At 36.4% G+C, this 25,571-nt stretch overlaps 1 protein-coding gene and 1 pseudogene across 3 annotated transcripts in view; both read right to left on the bottom strand.

Moving 5' to 3' along the window:
- The window catches only part of MSRA (methionine sulfoxide reductase A), a 581,108-nt gene that overhangs the window by 254,407 nt on the left and 301,130 nt on the right, over nucleotides 1-25,571 (bottom strand). For all 3 annotated transcript variants that reach the window (XM_072634836.1, XM_072634837.1, XM_072634838.1), the window contains one exon: nucleotides 16,480-16,599. In XM_072634836.1, the coding sequence (XP_072490937.1) occupies nucleotides 16,480-16,599 (120 nt within the window). The remainder of the gene's footprint in view (nucleotides 1-16,479; nucleotides 16,600-25,571) is intronic.
- Nucleotides 4,814-14,994, bottom strand: LOC140520697 (heterogeneous nuclear ribonucleoprotein D-like pseudogene; annotated as a pseudogene).

Below are 25,571 nucleotides of genomic sequence, written 5' to 3'. Positions count from 1 at the left end.
CTTTCTTGGCAGGATCTTCATGTCTGTCATGTCCATTAAAACTGAGTGTCTCCAAAGACTCTGTTTTGGACCCTCTTCTCTCTTCCCTCTCTACTTTTTCATTTGGTGATCTAATCAGTTCCCATGGGCTCTTTATCTTCTTAATGCAGAATGTTCCAAGATTTACCTATAAGGACCTAGTCTCTCTCCTGAACTATAGTCTTGACATCTCAAACCGAATATCTTATTTAGGCTTTTCAAACTACATGTGTAAAATGAGAGGTTGGCTCCAATGTCCCTTCTGACTCTAAATTTAGAAACCATTTCAGTTGATAAAAAGGCACAGCCTTCAAGGCCAAATCTGTCTTGTAAACTCCCTTTGCTTCCCAGTAATCATATCTCTCTCAAATTCAATGGGATATTTAGGTAAGTAAATCCCCTTCAGTTCCCATCATGCCCTTCATATTTAGCCCCCATCACTGTAAATTATACTAGTTCTTCTCTTATGAAGAGAGGACAGCTGGAGCTGTACCCCAAGCCCTACTCTTCCGACATGAAGACTGAACTCCCTTTCTGGTACTTTCAATCTTAAATTGTAACTGCAAGAACTATAACAGATACGGGTGCCACAGTGCTGACAACAAATTAACTCTGAGTATCAATTAACATTCTCACTAATATACAACTCCCTTTGGTTTTAAAGGTTGAAATAAGTTCTCACTGAAATTGGTGTTTATGGAAATAAGGTTTTGCTAATTCTTGCCATGAGATAAATCTGTAGGATCAATGTGAGACATTCAATATCCTGCACCTTGAAGCAGAGCTAATACTTAGGAGCATTCCAGTTTTAGCACAATTGTAAGTCATTAATTGTTATATGCCCCAGCTGACATTGTTGTTTTTTGATTAAAGTTCAGTTTGTGACAGAATGGGAATAGAAAACAAAGCACATTGATGGTGGCACATTGACACTATCAGTCATATAAGAAATGTCCTCTATTTCATGGTACTAAGGAGTCTCTGGATGGGTAGGAATTATTTTCCAACCAACTACTGTTAGTCTCCTTTTCACATAGCTTTAAGGAAAAGCTAGCAAGCATTTAATCATGGGAAGGATAATGAAGAAACCCAGTAAGGTGCAAGAAAAAGGATGAAAGAAATAACTTCCTGGGAACTTGTGAGACATTCATAGGAACCTATGGGATAAAAGGAAGAAGAGGTTAAAGTAGTACAGTCAATCCTCAACATTCTCCCATTTAACTTTCACAACTTTTAAGAATTCCCATGATTTTATTAGGAACTTCATTTTCACTTTCGAGTTAGCAACCTTGCATATTTGCAGCTATGCACAGTAGACAAAAAAAATGAGAGGCACAATGCATGCAAGTTTGTGGCTGGTATTCTACTGGGCACTTCACTGGACTTATTCACATTACCACTATAAAGAACTCCCAGTTCATTCATTACATATTGTCATTGTTGGCCTTTAAAACTCAATTACATGCCCAAAGTCTAGTACAAGTCCTTTGGGCTCTAAGCTCAAGCATGCAAAGTCACTGATGTGGTCCGGTGAGAAAATAAAGGCATTAGATAAACTTTGGCCAGGAACGTCTGCAGTCACTATTGGCAACAAATTTGGTTAACAAATATGATTCATTATATCCACAAAATAGGAGGAAAGTACTAATGAGAAAAAATGTTTTGCATGTTACCAATTTTATTTTATGTACTGCATTTCATGGATTATTTCATGGTCACTGTGTTAGGAAAAGTACATGGGATCAGAATTAATGCTTTGTCATTAAAAACTGTATGCAGAAAAGTGCATTTTCAGCACTCTCAAGGGAAAGATTGCAGTTTTTGTTGGTTGTGGGAACCTAATCCCCTATTTCCCATAGGTTCAGTATATTAACATTAGCATTTGTTACTTTCACACTGTTTGTCTTCTAGGAGTTACCACAAAAGCTAAGGATTGAGTATAACTAACCACAGACAGGTTTTAAGATTTTCTGTTTTGCATGAATAAGGACAATTCAGTTTAGTTCAACTCAGCAAATACTTACACACCTACCAACAAGACAAGATGATAAATGCCAGAATACAAAGAAAAAACTAAATTGATCTCTGCCCTCAAGGAAGTTATATTCTACTAGGGGTGGACAATACAGCATGAATAGAGATGAGCAAACACATGCATATCAGATAAGCTTTCACAAAGGAAATACAATATCTGATTTGAATATCGAAAGATAAGGACCCTAAGAGGCAGGGATCAATAGTTCTATTCCAAACATGTGAGACAGGTAGGAGAAAATACAGAGATGTGGGATGAAATACATTTTAGTTTAGGTGTTGTAGTTGAGGTAGGTAGTTGAGGATCTCCTCTAACAGTCCAGGTGAGATGGAATGTAAAGGTTTTGAAGGCAAGCAATACAGGGCAGCAAGGTGGTGCAGTGGAGAGAGTACTGGGCCTAGAGTCAGGAAGACTCACCTTCCTGATTTCAAATCTGGCCTCATACATTTACTCGGTGTGTGACCCTGGGCAAGTCACCAAATCCTATCTGCTTCAGTTTCCTCATCTGTAAAGTGAACTGGAGAAGAAAATGGCAAACCACTCCAGTTTCTTTGCCAAGAAAACCCCAAATAGAGTCACAAAGATTTGGGTATTATTCAACAATAATGCTATGAAATAAGGCTAGAAAGGTAGGTGGAAGGCAGAAAACACTAGCACACAAGAGAGCTGCTAACACAGGTTCACTCTTGACCTGGTCAGACAGGAAGGACAGGAAGACAGCTTCGGAGGAGTTAATAATCTTACTTTATTCTAGTCTAGTCTTCTCAAAAGAGGGTTGCTGATAATGGGAGCACCAACAGCATTCCCTAATCAAGAAGTGGGAGGGCAACGACCCCCATATCTCATTGGGATAAATCAAGACAGCCACAATTTGTGCTTCCCCTAAATGCCCTCAAGCCTCAAAGGGGGTGAGTTGAGGTAAACACATATTACCCCTCCCCCAAGCCTTGATGGGGGCTGATCAAGGTACACAGAGCATTCCAGTTTGTGCATTCAACTCTAAGGGTTCCCCACTCACTGACCAGTGCCCACCTGCTTTATAGGGTAATAGACAAAGAACGAATATTGCCAGCAATAGTCTCACAAGTTTACTTTATCTCACTGTTATATCCACTGTGCAATTACAGTGGATATTTAGAATTTAAGCACAAATATTTATATTATTATCATTGTATAATGCTGTACAAGCATGGTGAAGGTGTTTGCAAGTCATGAACCTGGGAAATAGAGATTGTTATGGTCATGGGTCCTGGGAAGCTAAACTCTAAGAAAGGATAACAAAAATCCACCTTACTTACAGTAAGTAAATAACAAAAGAGTCAAGAGATCACTTGAGCCATCAAAGATTTGATACCCTCGGCTTTTATATGTTCCTCGATCGCAAAATAAACAAGTATTTGATGGCTCATTGTTCCTAGGATCTTTCTTTCTCCTCTTAATGGCAATTTATCAATATAGCTGAAACTTCTTTAGGAAATGGTTCTCAGTAAGAGTTAGTCAGTTCCTCTGCCCATTTCCTATTTCTGAGCTTCAATACCTTGTATAAATTGATCTAGCTACAGTTGTTTTGATTATGTAGTATGTCTTTTTCTCACTTCTATTCTTTCATTTACATCTATATTATTTTTTTACCTTTGTTTTGGCCTACCATCCATCCCACTGACAGAGCAATATTCCTAAGGCATGATGTGACTATGCTACATGCCCTCTGCAAAAGATCCAAATGTCCCCCTATTTCTTCTAGGTTTAAATGCTAACTAACTACCTTTTAACATTTACTATGAGACTTAATTGCTTTCACACATTTCAGCATTCTACCAAAGTAGTCTTCTTTTCACTGAACACAGAACATTCTAACTCTTATCTCCAGGCTTTCCTTCACACAGACTACTCTCCCTTCCCCCCACCTCCCACCTTGGTTGAATGCCACATTTCACTCAAAGCTCCGCTCAAATACCTGAGGCCTTTTCTGGTGACTTTCGCTGTTAGTCACTCCCCCTCCTCCACTTAAAAAAAAGTACCTTGTATTTATTTTATACACATTTACTTTTATACACGTTATCTCCCTTAACAGAATATAAACTTCTTGAGGGCAAGAACTGTTACATTTTTGTACCTGTTTTCCTAAAACTTAGCACAATAACTGGTACATACATATGAGGGACATAATAAAAGCTTGTTGACTGGTTGATTGTTCTAACAAGTTCAGGGTCTGACTATATACAAACAGTCAATTTAGAAATGACTTCCCATCATTTTTGTCCACTTAAATATAATTTTCTTAGGTTATTTGGTGCTTGCCAGTCTAATTCTTTTTTCTCAAAAAAATAAGCATACATAAAATATAGCAATTAGGCTACGGTATAAACCTTTTTTTCCTCTGGTTATTTACTCTTGACTGATTTTGTAACAATTTTCATTATCTTCAGTTACAAATATTTCTACATTGAAGTCATCAAGTATTTAATAATGTTAAGATAACCTAAAGGTTCTTACTGAGTTCAGTGTAGAATTTATCCATCTCTTCATCCTTTGCAAAAGATATTTGCACATGATCTGCCCTTATAGTTATCTTTTTACAAATATTTATTGTGATTACTAAAATATTAGATGATTAAATCTGGCATAAATTATCTTTCTTATTGACTTTGGACAAAACAGAGAGAACCAAACCCACCAACTTCTCTATTTGCCTCTGTGGAGAACCTATGAGTCACCCTTCCATTCAGTCTCCATCATTCTTTTTTTCTTCTAGCTTCATTTAGTGAGATTATCAAGACTGCTACAATTTAGTTGCTTCAGTAGTATGCCACTCAATAGTGACTGCATAAGGATTTCATAGAGCATAAATAATTTGATGTTCACAGATGCTCTGAAAACAATGTGATTCTTCTGCCCCCTTTTATACCATTATCTCTCCAGTACTGTTAAAGGGCAGGGGGGCCATACCCGCCCAAGAGCCATTTTGATTTTTAATGGGTTGCCAGGGACCTTAAAAAGACTATATTGGCAGCTATGTGGATGAAATTAGAGACCAAAAGGACTGGAAACAGAGAAGAACATTTATAAGGCTACAGCAATTGCCCAGATGAAAGATGATGAAGGTAATGGCTATACAAGTAAAGAGGAGACAGATGGCAGAGAAGGTACAAGAATCAAAGACCAAACATCAAAATTCTAAGAGGGGTGGGGGAAGTAAGTGAAAAACTGATGGAAATCTTCCTGTGATTAAAATTTTTTTAAAATTAATTTGTTTTCAGTTTTCTACAATCACTTCCATATATCTCAGATTTTCTCTCCTTTTCTTCCTTCTCTTTCCCCCTCCCTCCCTGAGATAGCATGCAATATTATATAGGTTCTATACATACATTCTTATTAAATACATTTTTACCTTAGTCATGTTACATAGAGGAATTAAAATGAATGAAACCATGAAAAAAAACAAAACAAAAGATAACACAAGAGAAAATAGCCTGCTTCATTGTGCAATCCAATTCCATAGTTCTTTCTCTGGATGTGGATGGCATTTTGCCTCAAGAGTCCCTTGTGAAGTTTTTAGGTTCTTGCATTGCTGTGAAGGGCTAACTCCACCAGAAAAATTCCTTGTATACTGTGGTTGTTGCTATGTACAGCGTTCTTTTGGTTGTGCTCCTTTCACTTAGCATCATTTCATATAAGTCCTTTTAGGCCTCTCTGAAGTCTTCTTGTTCATCATTTCTTATAGCACATAGTATTCCATTATATTCATATATCACAACTTGCTCAGCCATTCCCCAATTGATGGGCATCCCTTCTATTTCCAGTTCTGGCCACCACAAAAAGTGCTGATATAAATATTTTTGTACATATGGAACCCTTTCTTATTTTTATGATCCCTTGAGGATATGGTCCTAGAAGCGATATTGCTGGGACAAAGGGTATGCACATTTTTGTAGCCCTTTGGGCATAGTTCCAAATTGCTCTCCAGAATGGCTGGATCAGCTCACAGCTCCACCAACAATGAATTAGTGTTCTAACTCTCCCACATCTTCTCCAACATTTATCATCTTCCAGTTTTGTCATGTTAGCCAATCTGATAGGTGTGATGTAGTACCTCAGAGTTGTTTTGATTTGCACCTCTTTAATCAATAGTGATTTAGAGCATTTTTTCATATGACTATAGATAGCTTTAATTTCTTCCTTTGAAAAATGCCTGTTCATATCCTTTGACCATTTATCAATTGGGGAATGACTTGTATTCTTGTACGTTTGACTCAGTTCTGTATACATTTTAGAAATGAGGCCTTTATCAAAGACACTAGTTGCAAAAATTCTTTCCCAGTTTTCTACTTCCCTCCTAATCTTGGTTGCATTGGGTTTGTTTGTGTAAAACTTTTCAATTTAATGTAATCAAAATTATCCACTTTGCACTATCTCTTGTTTGGTGAAAAATTTCTCCCTTCTCCATGAATCTGACAAATAGACTACTCCTTGCTCCCCTAATCTGTTTATAGTATCATTCTGTATACCTATATCTTGTATCCATTTGGACTTTATGCTGTCAGGCATTGATCTATGCTGTTTCTGCCACACTGTTGTCCAGTTTTCCCAGCAGTTTTTCTCAAACAGTGAGTTTGTCCAAGTAGAGTCCCTAACCTATTCCACTGGTCTACCAATCTATTTCCTAGCCAGTACCAAGTGGTTTTGATGATTGTTGCTTTATAACAAAATCTGAGATCTGGTAGGCCTAGGCCACCTTCCTTAACAAGTTTTTTAATTAGTTTTCTTGATATTCTGGACCTTTTGTTCTTCCAAATGAATTTTGATATTATTTTTTTCTAGCTCTAGAAAATAATTATCTGGTAATGTGATTGGTATGGCACTGAATAAGTAAATTAATTTAGGTAGAATTGTCATTTTTATTATATTAGCTTGGCCTACTCACAAACAACTGATGTTTTTCTACTTACTTAGATCTGACTTTATTTGTGCAAAAAGTGTCTTGTAATTGTGTTCATATAGTCCCTGGGTTTGTTTTGGCAGGTAGACTCTCACATATTTTATGGTGTCTACTGTAGCTTTAAATGGGATTTTTCTTTCTATCTCCTGCTGTTGGGCTTTGTTAGTAATATACAGAAATGCAGATGATTTCCCTGGGTTTATTTTGTAACTTGCAACTTTGTCAAAGTTGTTTACTATTTCTAGTAGTTTTTTACTTGATCATGTGGGATTCTCTAAGTATATCATCATATCATCTGCAAAGAATAATAACTTAGTTTCTTCTTTGCCTATTCTAATTCCTTCAATTCTTTTTCTTCTCTTATTACTGAAGCTAACATTTCTAGTACCATACTGAATAACAGTGGTGATAATAGACATCCTTGTTTCACCCCTGATCTTATTAGAAATGCATCTAGCTTATCCCCATTGCATGTAATGCTTGCTGAAGGTTTTAGGTAGATACTGCTTATTATTTTATGGAAAGTTCCATTTACTCCTATACTCTCCAGTGTTTTCAATAGGAATGGGTGTTGTATTTCATCAAAAGTTTTTTCTGTATATATTGAGATAATCATGTGGTTTCTGTTATTTGTTACTGATATGATCAATAATGCTAATAGTTTTTCTAATATTGAACCAGCCCTGCATTCCTGGTATAAATCCAACATGATCATAATGTATTATTCCCCGATAAGTTGCTATATTCTTTTTGCTAACATTTAATTTAAATTTTTGCAACTATATTCATTAGATAAATTGGTCTATAATTTTCTTGCTCTGTTTTGGCTCTTCCTGGTTTAGGTATCGGAAACATATTTGTATCATAAAAAGAATTTGGTAGGACTCCACCAATTTTCCCAAATAGTCTATATAGTAATGGAATTAATTGTTCTTTAAAGGTTTGATAGAATTCACTTGTAAATCTATCTGGCCCTGGAGATTTTTTCCTAGGGAGTTCATGGATGGCTTGTTCAATTTCTTTTTCTGAGATGGGGTTATTTAAATATTCAATTTCCTCTTCTGTTAATGTGGGCAATTTATATTTTTTTAAAATATTCAGCCATCTCACTTAGACTATCAAATTTATGGGCATACACTTGGGCAAAGTAATTTCTAATTATTGTTTTAATATCCTCCTCATTGGAGGTAAGTTCACCTTTTCATTTTTGATGTTGGTAATTTGGTTTTGTTTTTTTAAAAATCAAACTGACCAAAGGTTTATCAGTTTTATTGTTTTTTTCATGAAACCGACTCAGCTTTACTTATTAGTTCAATAGTTTTCTTAATTTCAATTTATTAACCTCTTCTATGGTTTTCAGTATCTAATTTGGTATTTACTTGGGGATTTTCAAATTGTTCTTTTCCTAGCTTTTACAGCTGCATGCCCACTTCATTGATCTCCTCTTTCTCTGTTTTATTCATGTAGGTGTTCAATGATATAAAACTTCCTCTAAGAACTACTTTTGCAGTATCCCATAAGTTTTGGTAGGTTGTCTCATTACTGTCATTCTCTTGAATGAAGTTGTTGATTGTTTCTATGATTTGCTGTTTAACCCACTCATTCTTTAGGATTAGATTATTTAGTTTCCAATTAATTTTTGGTTTATCTTTCCATGGCCTTTTGTTATATATAATTTTTATTGCATTATGATTAAAGAAGGATGCAATAACTATCTCTTTCTGCACTGGATTATGAGGCTTTGATGTCTTGTACATGGTCAACTTTTGAATACATGCCATGTACCACTGAGAAAAAGTTATATTCCTTTCTATCACTTAACTCCTTAACTTCTTTCTTGTTTATTTTAAGGTTAGATTTATCAAGCTCAGAGAAGGGGAGGTTGAGGTCCCCCACTAGTATAGTTTTGCTAAGTATTTCTTCCTGTAACTCCCTTAACGTCTCCTCTAAGAATTTGGGTGCTCTACCACTTGGTGATATATGTTTAGCAATGATATTGCTTCGTTGTCTATGGTGCCTTTTAGCAGGATATAGTTTCCTTCCCTATCTCTTTTGATTAGATCTATTTCTGCTTTTGCTTTGTCTGAGATTAGGTTTGCTACTCCTGCTTTTTTTTTTTTTAACAATCACAAGCAATTTATTTTTGAGAATCATTTAACATGAAATTATACAAATAAAATTTGTACAAACACAAATCCACATTTGTCATAACACAGATGGCAAAGGACAAAGCAAAAACAAGAAAACTAAATCGGCTGCTATATACAATTAGACATAGTTGTGTCATGTACACTAAAAGTCTTTTACAAAATAGTCATCTCAGATCAACAGAACACCACTCTCCATTCAATGTCGTCATCCTGCAAGACAGGCTGCTGTAGCCACGACCCCCTAGTCCCACCCTGGCCTCCAGCTGCACTGCCCCTCCCTCCTTTCTGTTGTTTTTGTTGCTGCCTGTATACCTCTTTGGGCTAGGCAACTTTGATTTCACACTTCCCAGAACCAATCTGATGATATCTGCTTTCTAATAATTTCTTTACTGGCTCTTCATCTGTATATTTGATAAAAAAAAATCCTCTTCTTTCATTTGTTTCTGTGTCCATAGGAAGGAAGGAATATTCTCAATTTCTCCAAATGTCCCAAAGTACTCCTTGATTTGTTCTTCCAATGTGTCTGGGCTCAGTCTGCTGACAAACACTTTTCTGGGGTGCTCCTTTCCCTTTAAAGCTTTGGCCCACTTGGGATCTATTAACTTGCCATCCAGGTTATGCTTCTTGAGTTCCAGGACCTTGTCCACGCTGGCAGCACCCTTGAAAAGCACAAATCCAAACTGTCACCATCTGCCTGTGATGGGATCCCTTTTAATTGTGCAGTCTACCTCTCCAAAATGAGACAGGCACTAAGTGAGATCTTTCTTGCTTATATCCCAGCTTAGCCCTCTAATAAACATTTTACCGTGCAGGTTCTTGCTGGTGTTGATCTTGGAGCCCTCAGTGAACTCCTCCATGCTGCTTCACTCATTCACGTCCTCCATGGCAGCGGGGCTATGGGCTGTGGGCAGGTGGCACGGAGAGGCAGTTGCAGTGGCAGTGTGTTGGATGGAGCCCAATTTAAAATGGTGACAGAAGATCTACTCTTGCTTTTTTTACATCAGCTGAAGCATAATATATTCTGCTCCAACCTTTTACCTTTACCCTGTGTGTATCCCCCTGTTTCAAATGTATTTCTTGTAAACAACAAATTGTTAGATTATGGTTTTTAATCCATTATTCTGCTATCTGCTTCCGTTTTATGGTAGAGTTTATCCCATTCACATTCACACTTATGATTACTTTTTGTCTTTCCCTCCATCCTCTTTCCCCCCATTTATGCTTTTAATTCTCCCTTCCCCTCTACAATAGAGTTTTAATTTTTGACTACCACCTCCCTCAGTCTTCTCTCTCTTCTTTCATCCCTCTCCCTTTTACTCTCCTTTTCCCTTACTTCTTCCCTCCCTTTCAGCCATCCCTCTCTTTTCTTTCCCCTCCTACTGCCTATAGAGCTAGTTATATTTCTATATTTAACTGAGTTTGTTGTTCCCTCCTTGAACCAAATCACATGAGAGTAAATCTCAAACAATGCTCATCTTCTTCCCCTCTTTCCTTCTACTATAATATGTTAATATGCAATATGTATGTAATATGATATCAGTTAACTTTTGCATCTCCTTTTCCACTTTCCCAATTATTCCTCTTAAGAAGTTATTTTCTCTAGTTAGGTCTTGTGCTTCCTTTTCCATTTGTCCAATTTTCCTTTTAAATTCTTCCATGATTTCTTTTTTCATATTTTTAAAACCATTGGCCAGTTTTTCTTCTACTTCTTTACTCTGGCTATTAAAATCCTTCTTGAGCTCTTCTAAGAATGCTCTTTGGGCTTGAGACCAGTTCATATTCCTTTCTGAAGTTTCAGATGGAAATTCAGGTGACTTCTCCAGTATTCATGTTTTGGTCTTTGTCCCTACAGAAAGATTCTATGGTCTTTTCTGGCTTGCTCCTTGCTCATGATGATCACCCCTTTCCTGGCTTTTAAAGTAGATCTCTGTTTCTGGGGCACAGGGGGCTCTGTCCCACAGTTCTTGTGCTAAGAACTTGAGGCTTTGTGTATTGTGGCCTCTGGTTCTTTTAGCTAGAAGTTAAAATGCTGCAGCTTACCTGATGCTGAGCTGGCTGGTGTGCCAAAGCAGAGGCCAGGTGAAGTCTTTCTGAACTTCTCTAGAGTTCCCCTGAAGCTAGCTGTGTTAGGTGTGGGAGAAGGGTGGTCCAGCCATAGGAGGTCTGCTTTCCTGAGGTAGAGCATAGACAAGTTCAGGAGTTGATGAACCCGGTCTGTGCTAGTGTCTTCCCTGGCTGTGCTAAGACACACCTGGGGTCCTGATGTTGGTGATTACAGGCTCCACCCCTCCTAGGGCTCAGGATCTCCTCCTGGTTTGCTGAGGTGGGGCTGTCTGGGACAGCTCTGGTCCTGCACTGGTCCCCTTCAGCCACAGCAAGAGGGACCCTCCTTGCAATTTTCCTAGCCTCAGGGACTAAAAGACTATTTACCCCTTCAGCTGATCCCACTGTTCCAGGATTTTTCCTGGGGAAATATTCTCTAGGTTTTTCAAGGTCAACAAGGGAAGGGGATAGCATTTACAGATCATTCTGCCATCTTGGCTCCCAGAAGTTCAAGAAGGTGACTTACAGACATTTAATCTGCCAGCTGAGAGTCTCAGGAGTGGCTGCTGCAGTTACCTGGGCTTCTGTGCTTCTTTCTCACTCAGTTCCACTGGACTCCCATCCGGGGATGATAAGTTTGAGAAATCCCCAGTGCTCCTGCTGCTTCACACCATCAGGGACTTTTGGCTTGGCTTTGCTATGGTGGGGTCTGCACTGGTACAGCCTGTGTGCTCTTGTGCTCCTCCAGCCTCATGCAACAGATCCTTCCCATCAACCTTGCAGGCTGTCCTGGGTTGGAAATCTGCCACACTCTGTCTCCTATTGGATTCTATCACTCTAAAATTTGTTCAGATTCTCTTTTAAGAGGTATCTGAAGGAGTTTGTCTTAGAGCTTAGGAGAGTGCTTCCTCTCACTCCGTCATCTGCAATCAATTAAAATTCTGAATACACAAAGGGAATCAATTTCACTGAAGAGAAAAAGCTCTCTAAAGAGAACAATGCTGATGCATTGAGAACTCATCAACCAACTTAGATTTCTTAAAAATTTGTATAGTAGATGGAAACAAAGGCAAATATGAAGGAAGAATATAAAAGCATGGCATGGAAATAAGAAAAGAAAGAATAATCAAGAATGCTTAACCTCAGAATAAGGGGAGGCTTATAATAAAAGCTGAGGACAAGGAAAGGAGTTATTTTTAGATATATTATAAAGAAAATGACAACTGAGGAAGACAGAGCTGCTCAAATTGGTTTTTGGTTGTTTCTATTTTCTCTGTCAAGAAGAATGATTTCTGAATTACAAAGAAAAAAAATGAATAAAGAGTTTATACCCAGCATAAATAAGTAGTTGTTAAGGAATCACCTAGATATCCTTAGTAAGTTAAAAGTTACCTTAATCAGATGGACTACATAATCAGGTATAAGTGAATTTGCTTACTCAAATGACTGTCAGTGGTACCTGAAAGATTGTGGAAAACAATAAAAGTATCAGAGAACTAGACAAGGGTAAGTATTGTTTTAATTTTCAAAAGAAGAAGAAGAAAATAGAATTTTAAACAATAGGTCAGTAACCTTGTCTTTTAATTCTGGCAAAATTCTAGAACATAACATTAAAGAGATGGTTAGGAATCACCTGGAAAAGGAAGCTATGATAACAAGGAATCTATATAATTTCACCATGAATAGATCAAGTCAAATTGATCTCATTTCCTTTTCTTTTGACAGTTATTAAACAGGTAGATTAGTCTAATGGTATACATATAGATCTGGATATACACAAATATGAGAGAGAAAGAGGAGAGAGGGTGGGGGGAGGAGAGAGAGAGAGAGAGAGAGAGAGAGAGAGAGAGAGAGAGGATGTTACCACAGCATTTGATAAATCTCTTATGCTATTCTTGTAGAAAAGATGGAGGAACGTAAATGGGGTAGCTAGGTGGTACAGTAGATAAGAGCACAAGCAGTAAGAACACAGGCACTGGAGTCAGGGAGACTCATTTTTCTGAGTTCAAATCTGGCCTCACACACTTACTAATTCTGTGATGCTGTACAAGTCACTTAACCCTATTTCTTTCAGTTTACTCATCTGTAAAATGAGCTGGAGAAGGAAATGACAAACCACTCCAGTATCTTTGCCAAGAAAACCCCAAATCGGGTCACGAAGAATCAGACATGACTGAAACAAATGAACCACAACAAAAGAAACTAACAGTCTGATAGATTTTAAACTTGTTGAACGGCCCAATTCAAAAGCTATTCATTTATACATTGAATTCAGCTGGGAAGAAAATTATCCAGTGAAAACTCCCAGGATCTGTGCATGCCCCTATACTGTTTAAACATCATTATCAATGATTTCACTAAAGTCAGGAAGATGGCATATTCATCAAATCTGGAGGTGACACAAAGCTTAAAAGAAAAGCTAACACATTTTATGACAGAAGATCTAGACAGGCTAGAACATAAGATCAAACTGAATTAAATGAAATTTAATAGGGCTAAATATAAAGTCTTTTACCCAAATTCAAAAAATCTACTTGACAAGTACAAGATGGGTAGAGGTATGATTAGCAATTTTTAAACAAAGTTGGTGCACGGTAAGCTTAGTAAGTTAGCAGTAAAATGTGTCAGTCCAGAAAGCTAATTTGTGCTAGATTATGAGAGGCATTGCTTCCAGGAATAAGGCATTACATACCTGTTGTACTCTACTTTAGTCAAAGAATAATGGATCCTGTTTTCTGTTCTGGGTAGCACATTTTGGTAAGGATGTCATTAAGCTGGAGAACATCTTGAATGGGACAACCAGAATGGTGAAGGGACTAGTGTGCATGCCACATAAGATCAGTCGAAGGAACTGGGGCAGTATAGGCAGAAGAAGAGATTGGGGTTGGAAAAGGAGATAAAGAAGAGTTTTCATATCAGAGGGACTTACTCAATTCGGCCTGAGGGGAAAATTTAGACTTGAGGTAAAAAAAAAACATCCAGTAACCAGAGCAGTCCAAAAGTGGAATGGACCTAAGACAGAAGGGCTTCCCCCTGCCTGGAAGTCTTTATGTCAAAGCCGGATGACTAACTCTGAGGTTTAATGTAAAGAGGATTCATTTTCAGGTATGAGCTGGCATAGAGAGCTGCTGAGTTCTCTACCAACTCCAAAATTCCTTGATTCTGTGATTTTGTGAACTCCAACTGACAAATTTGGGCAAGTGATTAGATACAAGAGGATGAGAAGAAGGAGGTGTAAGATATAACTCTAAGATTTTGAACCTGGGTGGCCAATACTACATTTATACACATGTAAACACCCTCTTTTCAATTCATTCATTTGCATAGAGATAAACATATCTACAAGCCTGATGCTGTCCTACTCTCACAAGGGTAAATAAAAATATACACAGATACACAATATAAAAACAGATCCCTGAACATTTACAAATGTGGATATACCTCCAAAGATATAAAGATATGCCTATACAAATATGGATATGCCTCTAAAGATTGATAAATAAATATATTTATGTGTTATGATTATATATAGGGCAGCTAGGTGGTACAGTGGATAGAGTGCCAGGCTTGGACCTCAGAGAGTTCCTAATTGTGTGACCCTAGGCAAGCCCTTTAACCCCATTGGCCTTAGTTTCCTCACCTGTAAAATGAGATGAAGGAAATGGCAAAACACTCTAGTAGCTTTGCTAAGAAAACCCCAACTGGGGTCACAAAGAATCAGAAACATTTGAAAAACAACTAAACAATAATAACAAACTACATACACATATATATGAATATAACTCCAGAATTACAGATAAAAATGCAAATTTTCACAGAACACATAATAATCAGAAGATACTAAAACAAATAAAACCATATACACAAATACATACATAAGGAAAATATTTACTATAAAAGCCTGTACTATATGTCAGAAACCATGATAAATGTTAAGAAACAAAGGCAAAAAATATTCCATAGCCTCAAGAAGTTCACATTCTACCAGGAGAGACAAACATGAAACGACTAGTTATATACTTAGTAGATGGAAGGTAATGCCAGGGGGAAAAATAACACTAATTGAGAAGACTAGGAAAGATCTACTGAGGATGCTAGCATGTGAGATGAATCTTGAAGGAATCTAGGGAAACCAAAAGGAGAAGTGAGAGAGCAAGTACAGCAAGCACTGGGGAGCAGCCAGTGAAAAGGCACAGACAGGAGATGGAATTTGTTTGAAGAAAGCAATAGGCTAGTGTGGCCAGATGGGAGAGTGTGTGGAAGACAGTAAAGTGTAAGGTCTGAAAGGGTGAGGTTATGAAGGGCTTTGAAAGTCAAGTATTTTAATATGGAGGTAATATGGTGTCACAGGAGATTATTTGGAGAGGGAGGTAGTATGACCAAATCTATCAATCTGGAAAATCAATACCAGTTCACAATGATTGATTTGGAACTCATTTCTTTAAACAGAGCTAGACTACGAACGTGGAAGGGAACTCTGTTGGTCACAGTTACTGCAGCATATGGCTTTGTTTAACTTTGTTGTATTGTCTTAAATGAGGAGACTATGGAAGGGATTATTGTGACGTTAATGAGGTTTGAAAAGACTGGCATTATTTCAGCTGAGACATCATTCCCAATGAACTATTAGTCAATAACAGCTTTGAACAGCTCATCGTAGCAGTGAATAATACATTCAACACAGAAAGTACTTCATCAAAAAAATACTATGGACAGTATGTTCAACAGAAAAAGAAGTTATGAAATAACCTAGTTCATGGATTTTCCTTACTCATATGATTGACTCACTGCTATGTTTCTGTAACTGTGTGCTGATTCACTGTCACAGATACTGAATATATTCATGGGAAAGTGTTTAGGTATGGATTGCAATGTATTTACTATTCCTACATTTGTTTCACCTGTATATGTCTCTAATATGTTATTATTTCATCTGCCATACTGTTAAATAAATGGTTATATTGGTTATATAAATGGTTATATTTCAGATCTAGAATGTCATTATTGTGAATACTGGGTTTGTGAAAATTGAACTACACCAATGGGGGTTCAGGAGCTGTAGTACTGATTTGGGAGAATGTATTTGCCCACAAAGAATTAGCATTACTACCTTGAAGAAATTTGAGGGAAACTACTTGGTGGTGAACCTTCTCTGGGAACCTAGGCCTATCAACATGAGAGGTATTAGAATGAGTGAGCCAGCCCAAAGAGGTTCCACATGCCTTTTGTGAGTTGTATAAGCACTACAGAAAGTACCCATTACATTGGTCATTCAGAAAGCAAAATTGTCCTACCTGAGCAGACCTCTTTATAAGTTGGGTTTGAAGTGTAGCCTCCAGCAAAGCCAACTTGAGTAGAATACACTCCGGTCAAGTTCCAAAATTTCCGCTCTGCTCCCCAGAAACACCCCATTCCTAAAAAAGTATAAAAGATAATATTTCAATGACAAGTCAGTCATTGATACATTTATGTTGGACTTTACTTTTTCCCTCATTATTTGCTAGTCAAATACTCACTAATCTATAGGTATGATGTTGCTGATTATACATACTTTTCTATTTTTAAAATAAGTTTTAGCTGATATTTTCTCTTGAGGCAGTACATAATCTTACAAAGTCACAAACTTCAACTCCACATACCCCAAATCACATAGTTGGTTGCTTGAAAGTCAAATGCATATATTTTAGGTATCTTAATTTAACTGATCAATGAGAAGTCAAAAAATTAATTTATATTATGATAAATATTCATTTGTTCTTCTGCTTTCTTACCTACTATCTTTAGCTATGGAGGTATTACAACAAACTACATTACAAATTATAGCCAGTGGGTGCGCAATTCAAATGTATGCACTATTTCCAATTAATATAATTTCATACATTAAATAACTCAATATATTACTTCCATTGTTTTATTTTAAAAATAGATGATGCAAAGTCCATATGATACGTTATGAATCAACAAAAACAGACTAATTTATATTTCTGAGAATTACTGTTGTATATAATGAGTGACTTAAAAACTAAACCCATGCTAGTCAACTGACAAACTTTGATTATTTTAGAATTAATTCCCTAATACATCCATGATAAGCCTTTCTTCAGGTGTCATCCTGGGTAATACACAGTAATTACTAAGTCCTAGAAGCTCTGTACAGGTTTATAACCCCATACAGTCTTTCTGAGGCTTGGTGGGGTAGTAGTAGATAAAGCAAAATGCCCTCCTAACTCAAACAACAGGGAACATTTTATACGTAGATGTAACAGAGGCAACTGATGGTGCAGTAGGTTAGGAAGTTCAAATCTAGCCTTAGACACTTACAACCTGTGTCACCCTGAGTAAATCACTTACCTTGTTTGCCTCAGTTTCCTGAACTCTAAACTGAGAATAATAGTTCCTACCCTGCAGGGTTGTTGTAAAGATCAAATTAGATATGAGTAACAAATGCTTAGCACAAAACCTGGCACATAGTAGGTACCATATAAATACGTATTCCATTCCCTTCTCCCAACAGAAAACTGGGAGAAAGCTGAATTACAAGGCATTTCACTAAGAGTATCAACTACTAGATCGATGTTAGAAACTCAAAAGAAAAAGGTAAGCATATGGAATAATAATGTTGGTCAATATAAAAGGTTATTTGGAAACAGAAGAACACGAAAAATCTCACAATCTATAGGTCAAGTCATTAAGCACAAATTAGGCACTTACCATGTGCTAAGCCATATGCTAAACACTGGGCATATAAAGAAAAAGAGAATCCTTGCTTTTAAGATCACTTAATGGAATTGTGAAATGATCTAACCATTTTGGAGAGCAATCTGGAATTCTGCCCAAAAAGTTATTAAAACTACCTGTGCCTTCTGACCCAGCAATACCACTGCTTGGTCTACTTGGAAATATCCAAAGATGATCAGGGAAAAAGGAAAAGAACCTACATGTTCTAGAATGTTTATAACAGCTCTCTTTATGGTGGCAAACAAAACTAAAACAACCAAGATTTGAAGCAAAACAGGAAACTAGGGGAAAATTTTTACAGATAATTTCTCTGATAAAGGCCTCATGTCTCAAATACATAGAGAACTATGTATTTGTAAAAACACAAACTATTTGTCAGTTGATAAATGGCCAAAGATACGAACAGGCAGTTTTCAGAAAAAGAAAATGAAGCTGTCAATAATCACATAAAAATATTCTAAATCACTATTGATTACAGAAATGCAAATTAAACCAGCTCTGAGATACCACTTCATACCTATCAGATTGGCTAACATAGAAAAAGAAAATGACAAACGCTAGAGGGGATGTGAAAAAATTGGGACACTAATGCACCACTGGTAGAGTTGTAAGCTAGTACGACAATTCTGGGGAACAATCTGCAACTACACTTAAAGGCTATAAAACTGTGCATATCCCTTGTAAACAACATATTGTTAGATTATAGCTTTTAATCCATTCTGCTATCCATCTCCACTTTATGGGAGAGTTCATCCCATTCACATTCACAGTTACGATTACTATCTGTGTCTTTCCCTCCATCCTCTTTCTCCCCATTTATGCTTTTAGTTCTCCCTTCTCCCTTCCCCTCCACAATAGAGTTTTAATTTTTGAGCACCACCTCCCTTGGTCTTCCCTCCCTTCTTTCAGTCCCCCTCCCTTTTACTCTCCTTTACCCTTATTACTTCTTCCCTCCCTTTTCTTTCCCCCTTCCCCTCCTACTGCCTATAGAGCTAGTTATATTTCTATACTTAACTGAGTTTGTTGTTCCCTCCTTGAATCAAATTAGATGAAAGTAAATCTCAAACAATGCTCATCTCCCTCCCCTCTTTCCTCTACTGTAATACATTTTGTCGTGCATACCCCGTGACCTAAAAATACCACTTCTATGTTTGTATCCCAAAGAGATCAAAGAAAAGGGAAAAGGACCTATTTGTAAGAAAATATTTATAGCAGTTTTTTTAATGGTGACAAAGAATTAGAAATTGAGGAAATGTCTTTCAACTGGGGAATGGCTCAACAAGTTGTGCTATATGATTGTGAAGGAATATTAGAGTGCTATAAGAAATGACAAGGAGGATAGTTTCTGAAAAGCCTAGGAAGACTTATATGAACGGATGCAAAGTGAAGTGAGCAGAACCAGAATGGTAATACACAGTTACAGCAGTATTGTAAGGATGACCAACTGTGAGACTTAGCAACTCTGATGAAGACAATGATACAAGCCAATTTTGAAGGACTTATGATGAAAAATGCTATCTACCTCCAGAGAGAGAACTGATAAACTCTGAGTACAGACTGAAGTATACTCTTTGACTTTGTTTTTCTTGTTTATGTGTGTATGTTTGTGTATACACGTGTATTTTCTTTTACAATGTGGCTAATATGGAGATAAGTTTTGCATGAATTCATATAACAGATATAATACTGCTTGCCCTCTCACACGGTGAGGAAGGGAGAGAATTTAGAACTCAAAATTTTAAAAATGAATGTTAAAAAAATTTTTTTACATGTAATTGGGAAACGTTTAATGAAATTAAAATATTTTGATAAAAGAAAACAAAGGAGTGAGTTCAAATTTTTTACATGTAATTGGAAAATATTTAGTGAACTAAATAAAAATATTTTTTTAAAAAGAGAAGGGGCATGAATTCATTGACCATGCATAGATAAAACTCCAGTTCAGGAGTTTTGGGGGTGACTGACAGTGTCTGGTGCCTATACTAATAACAAAATAGAAAATGCAGGGAAATTTTTGTCCCATGGAAATTTCTTAGTGTTTAATATGTATTTTTAGTGATGAATTTTAAAATGTAGGCAAATTTTATCACTCCATTATTGAACAACATAAGAAGTTTTAATATAAAATAGAATAGTAAATAGAAGAGAAATGAGAATCAAGAAGACCTGGCCCAGCTCCTGTCTCTGCTACATACTAATTGAATAACCTTTGTCAAGTCACTCAACTGCTTAGTGACATGGGCAACTGAGATTGTTACTTACAGTGGTAGAGAAAGTTGCCTCATGCAGAATTATAGTTTATGTCCTATGTGGCAGGAAACTTCTCCTCTATCTTTACTCCTATGCGCAATTTGAAAAATATTTCTCAATTGTCTTTCTCTTCACCTTAATCCTATTAGGTTAGTTCCTCTCTTCTCTCTCTGTGAGTGTGTGTTTAATTACTTATTCTTTCCTTAGTAATTTATTTTCTTGTGTTTCCATTTTTGGGACTTTTTGCAAGTTGAATATTTGGTTCATACCAGTTTCTCTATCTTTTTAATTGATGATTAGGCTCAGTCTTTCAAGGAATGGAATCTGGGGATGCATCTTGAGTTTCTTTTAGAAAACAGTTTTATTCCATTTTACAGGTTTTAGTGAGTGCAGAAACTGCAGTTTTTTGTGTGATTATTATTCACATTTCTATCCCTTTATATTTGTAGGTCTTTCTCCTGTCCACTTACAGAATATATTTTTTTGTCTCCAGAAATGTTAAATATATCCACTATTCATCTTAGAGTTTGAGACAGAGGTTTTGTTCTCTTTTTGTTTTATTTTGTTTTCTGAAAGTGATTTATGGGTATTTTTTAAATTGGTACTTTAGTTTCTATATTCAGAAGTTTGGGGGAATTTTCTGGTATTATTTCCTGAATTATGGTGTTCAAGTTTTTCAATTTTTCATGTTTTGTTTTTTTTAGAAGACCTATTACGCTTGTGTTGTCTCTTCTCAGACTGTCTCTGAGATCAATGTCTTTTTATACAGAGATCATATATATGTTTTTAGTGCTATTGCTTATGTTTCTATTATTTCAGAGTGCACCCTTCGGTTTCAGTATGTTTCAAATACAAGTTTATCCTCCCTTTCACTTCTTGACAGAAACCCATCACCATACATTAAAGGCTGGTTTTTTTTTTCTATTCTGCTCGTTATTTCTGCTGTACATGTCATAAATTCTGGCATTTGTTTCTTTCTAACTTCTTATTTTGTGTTTTAATTTCTCTTTTGAAGCATTCTGGAACATCCTATTGTGGTTTCATGCTTTTGTGGGATTCCACGGGGTTCTGTTTCATCTGACAATGGTTCCATTGTCATCATTTTATAATACTGATTTAGAGAAATTCATAATCTTTTTGGTATTTTAATACTTTCTTCCTTGTAATTTTAGTGTCCTTTCTGTTGATATCTGTTTGTGCTCAAGGTTTTTAACTGAATTTTCTTCTGCTCAAAAACCTTTGGTAGTTTCAGCCTTTTCTCAATTTATACTCTCTGTTTTCTCTCTTTATCATTTCCCTCTTTGACAAGGGCGTATAGCTGGGGTAGAAATAAAAAGCTGTTTCAGCATCTCCCTATGTGGGAATTTTTTTTTACCAGTCTTATTTCCTCCCTTAAGTAGCTTCTAGGAGAACAAAAATGGTCCCAGCTCAATTTTAGTTCCCTTCCCTTCAAACCTGGTACAGTCACTCATACTGAACTCCCTGCCCTACCCAGGGGGGTTCTGTTCCTATTTTTATTTCTTTCATTCTCTGATTGGGCTGAATCTGTATCTGCCTTTTACAGAGGTGTTAGCATATGGGGTGGGTATTCTGGCAGAATCTCTCCAGTTTTTAAGGTCCATACCTTAGGGGCCGCTACAGGTAAGGATCTTGATTCCTTCCATTTCTGACCACTTCCCACCTCTCCATGGCTGAGTAGAGCAAATGCATGACACTTGTTGCAGTGGGGTGGGAGATAAAATAGGTGCTGGGGTGCACCAGAAGGGTCCTTGCAGCAAAAGGGGAAGCTCTGTATTAGTTCCAAGCATAAGTAAATGCACTCTACCATTGACTGAGGCTAGTGGAGGAGGAATACTTTGTGAAAACATTAAGGATTACCAATTTTCCAAGAGTTAATTCATAAAGCAGTTACTGTGTTGGATGTCCTGATTTCTAGTCCCATGGATTCTTTTGGAAGATTTCTGAGAGTTAGTGCCAAGTGGAGAAAATATATAGTCCTCCATCTTGTTGATCATATGAGTGGCATGACCAGCAAACTAGAAGCCAGAAAAACAATTTGTATTTATACTACACAAATTATTCTCAAATTTGAAGAAGAAATCATCCTACTATATTCCTTTTATGAGACCAATATAATCCTTAGACCTAAACCAGAGAAGAATAAAGCACAGAAGTTGAGACAGAAAAATATGACTATCAATGCAAAAAATTTGAATAAAATTATGTCAAAAAGACTACAGTGATTGATCCAAGAAATCATTCATCATGACTAAGTTGGATTTATACTAGGGATACAAGGATGGCTCAATATTAGGAAAACAATAAATAAAATTATATATATCAAAAATAAAAGCATCCCAAACCACATGATTATCTCAATAGATGTGGGAAAATGGTTTTGACTAAGAATAACGCTAATTTACTATTTAAAAAACTACAAAGTTTAAGCATAGTGACCTTTTAATATCACAGTATCTACCTGAAATAAACAGTAAGCATCTTACAAAATGGGGGTATGCTAGAACCTTTCCAAATAATAACAAGAGTAACTTAAGAATGACTGTTCTCTTGATTAACATTTGATATCATTATGGAAATACACTAAGACAAGAAGAGGAAATTAAAAGCATAAATATGTATAGAAAAGAGATAAAACTATCCTTACATCTTGATGATATGATGGCTAACTTGGAATATTCTAGAAAATTAGCAAAGATAATAATTGAGTCAATGGTTTCAGCAAAGGGGCAGGCTAGAAAATAAATCCTCAAAAATCAACTATATGTCAATATACAATAATGACAAAATTCAAGAGGCAACAATAGAACGGGAAACTCCATTCCAAGTAACTACAAAAATGTAAACTTGCTGGGAACAAGCTGAGCAAAGCACACAAAATAACGATATAGATGCAATTACAAAGTGCTCCTTAGAGAAATAAAGAACAACTTAAATAGCTGAAGGAATATTCAGTGTTCATGGCTGGGCCATGCCAATTATAATAAAAATGACAACACTACCAAATGTATGCCTTTTAATGCTACACCAAGCAAACTACTAAGGGGATATTTGATAAAATTTAATAAAATAATAACAAAATATATTCGCATAAACAAAGATCTAGAATATCAAGAGAAATGATGAAAAGAGGGATGAAGAATGTACTTCCAGACCCAAAACTATAGTATAAAGCAGGAGTCATAAAACCATTGGTATTGGATTAAAAAAAAAAAATAGAGATCTATAGACCCAACTAGACAAAGGGGAATCAGAAACAATGGAATTCAACAGCCCAGTCTTTAACAACATGGAAAAAATTAATTAGCTAGAAAAATACTCCTTATTTGATAAAAACTCTTTGGAAAACTGAAAATCAGTCTGGCAAAAATAAAGTTTAGAACAATACTTTATACCATATTCAAGAACATATTCAAAATCGATATAAGACCTTATTTTTAAGAATCATAAAATAAAAAACTAGAAGCAAAACAGATCATATACCTCTCAAAGCTATGTATAAGATGCATATTCTTTAACCAAACGGGAGATAGAGGTAATTTTAAAAAGATAAATCAGTAACTTTGACTATATAAAACTGAAAAGTATCGGTACAAACAAAATGAATGCACTTAAGATAAGAAGGGAGTTAAATGGAGAGAAAGAAAATCTGTATCAAATTTCTCTGATAAGGGGCTGCTATCCAATATATATAAACAATTAACAGCTACATAATACCAAAAGCCATTTCTCAACAGATGTATTCAAAAGATATGAATAAACAGATCTCAAAAGAAGAATGACAAATTATTAACAACCATAGCAGCAATTTTATAAAAGCAAAAAATTAAAATTAATGTAGATGCCCCCAAACTCAGGAATAGTTAGACAAACTGTGGTACAAGAAAGTAATGAAATATATTACTGTGCTGCAAAAAAATGAATGATATGAGTACAAAGAAGTATGCAATAATCTATGTGAACTGATGCGAAGTAAAGTAACTGAGCTAAGAAAAAATATCCACCATGACTATAGCAATGTAAATGAATAAAAACAACTGCCACCACAACAAAGTGAATGTGGCAACATGATAAAGAACAAGCATTGTTTGAAAAAAAAAAAAAATGTGAGAAGATGCTCCAATTTCACCCCTTTGCAGAGATAGGGGCACTCACAAGTGTTGTACATTGGATATATTTTTGATGTATTGATGGGTTATGCTAATTTTGCCTCTTCTTTTTCCTTTTTTAAGCTTTAAAAATACTATTTCTTGAGATGGGGGGACAGAGCCAAATGGTAGTGTAAAAGCATAGATTTCCCTGAGCTTTCCCCCCAAAGTCTTCCAAATTACCTGTAAACAATTTTTTTAGACTCTAAACAAATTCTAGAGCTACAGAACCCACAAAATGACAGAGGGAAACAAATCCCCAGACCAAGACAACCTGGAAAGTTGACAGGAAGGGTATATCACACCCAGCAAGAAGCAGAGCACAGTCCAGTGTGGGCCTGGTCAGCACAGACAGTTGGAAGTAGGCCTCAGGGGACTGAATCATTGGCAGCTGTGACAATTTCCAGACTTCTCAACCACAAATGCCAAAAACGTCAGTGGGGAAAACTCTGTGTGACCTGGGTGAAACAGGAGTGCATGGTCTGGCCAGGGTAGGGCCCCAACCCTGGAGCAGTGAGGGTGGTGGCTGCAGTTGCAGTGGCAGCTTTCATAGCTCTGGGTCCACAGATGGTGGAAGATCAAGCAGCTGATACAAAACCCCTGAAGTCTGGGACAGTACACACACCGCTACCCCCAACCCCACTGGAAACAGAGTCCTACCTTAACAAAAAGTTAGAAAATCAAGTATTTGACTGGGAAGGTGAACAAACATTGTAAAACAACTCAGACTATAGAATCTTACTTTGATGACAAAGAAGATCAAAACATACAACCAGAAGAAGACAACAAAGTCAAAGCTCATACATCAAAAGTCTCTAAGAAAAATATGAATTGGCCACAGACTATGGAGGAGCTCAAAAAGGATTTTGAAAATCAAGTAAGAGAAGTAGAGGAAAAACTGGGAAAAGAGTGATGCAAGAAAATTATGAAAATCAAGTCAACAGCTTACTAAAGAAGACTCTAAAAATACTGAAGAAAATAACACATTAAAAACAGACAAACCCAAATGGCACAAGAGGTCCAAAAAGCCAATGAGGAAAAGAATCCCTTAAAAAGCAGAACTGGCCAAATGGAAAAGGAGGTCCAAAAGCTCACGGAAAAAAACAATTCCTTCAAAATTAGAATGGAGCAAATGGAAGCTAATGACTTTATGAGAAATCAAGAAATTATAAAACAGAACCAAAAGAATGAAAAAAATAGAAGACAATGTGAAATGTCTCCTTGGAAAAATC

Source organism: Notamacropus eugenii, chromosome 1 (genome assembly GCF_028372415.1).
Source record: "Notamacropus eugenii isolate mMacEug1 chromosome 1, mMacEug1.pri_v2, whole genome shotgun sequence".
Taxonomy (NCBI): domain Eukaryota; kingdom Metazoa; phylum Chordata; class Mammalia; order Diprotodontia; family Macropodidae; genus Notamacropus; species Notamacropus eugenii.
The sequence above is the reverse complement of the archived record's forward strand: the minus strand, read 5'-3'. Positions and strand labels throughout refer to the sequence as shown.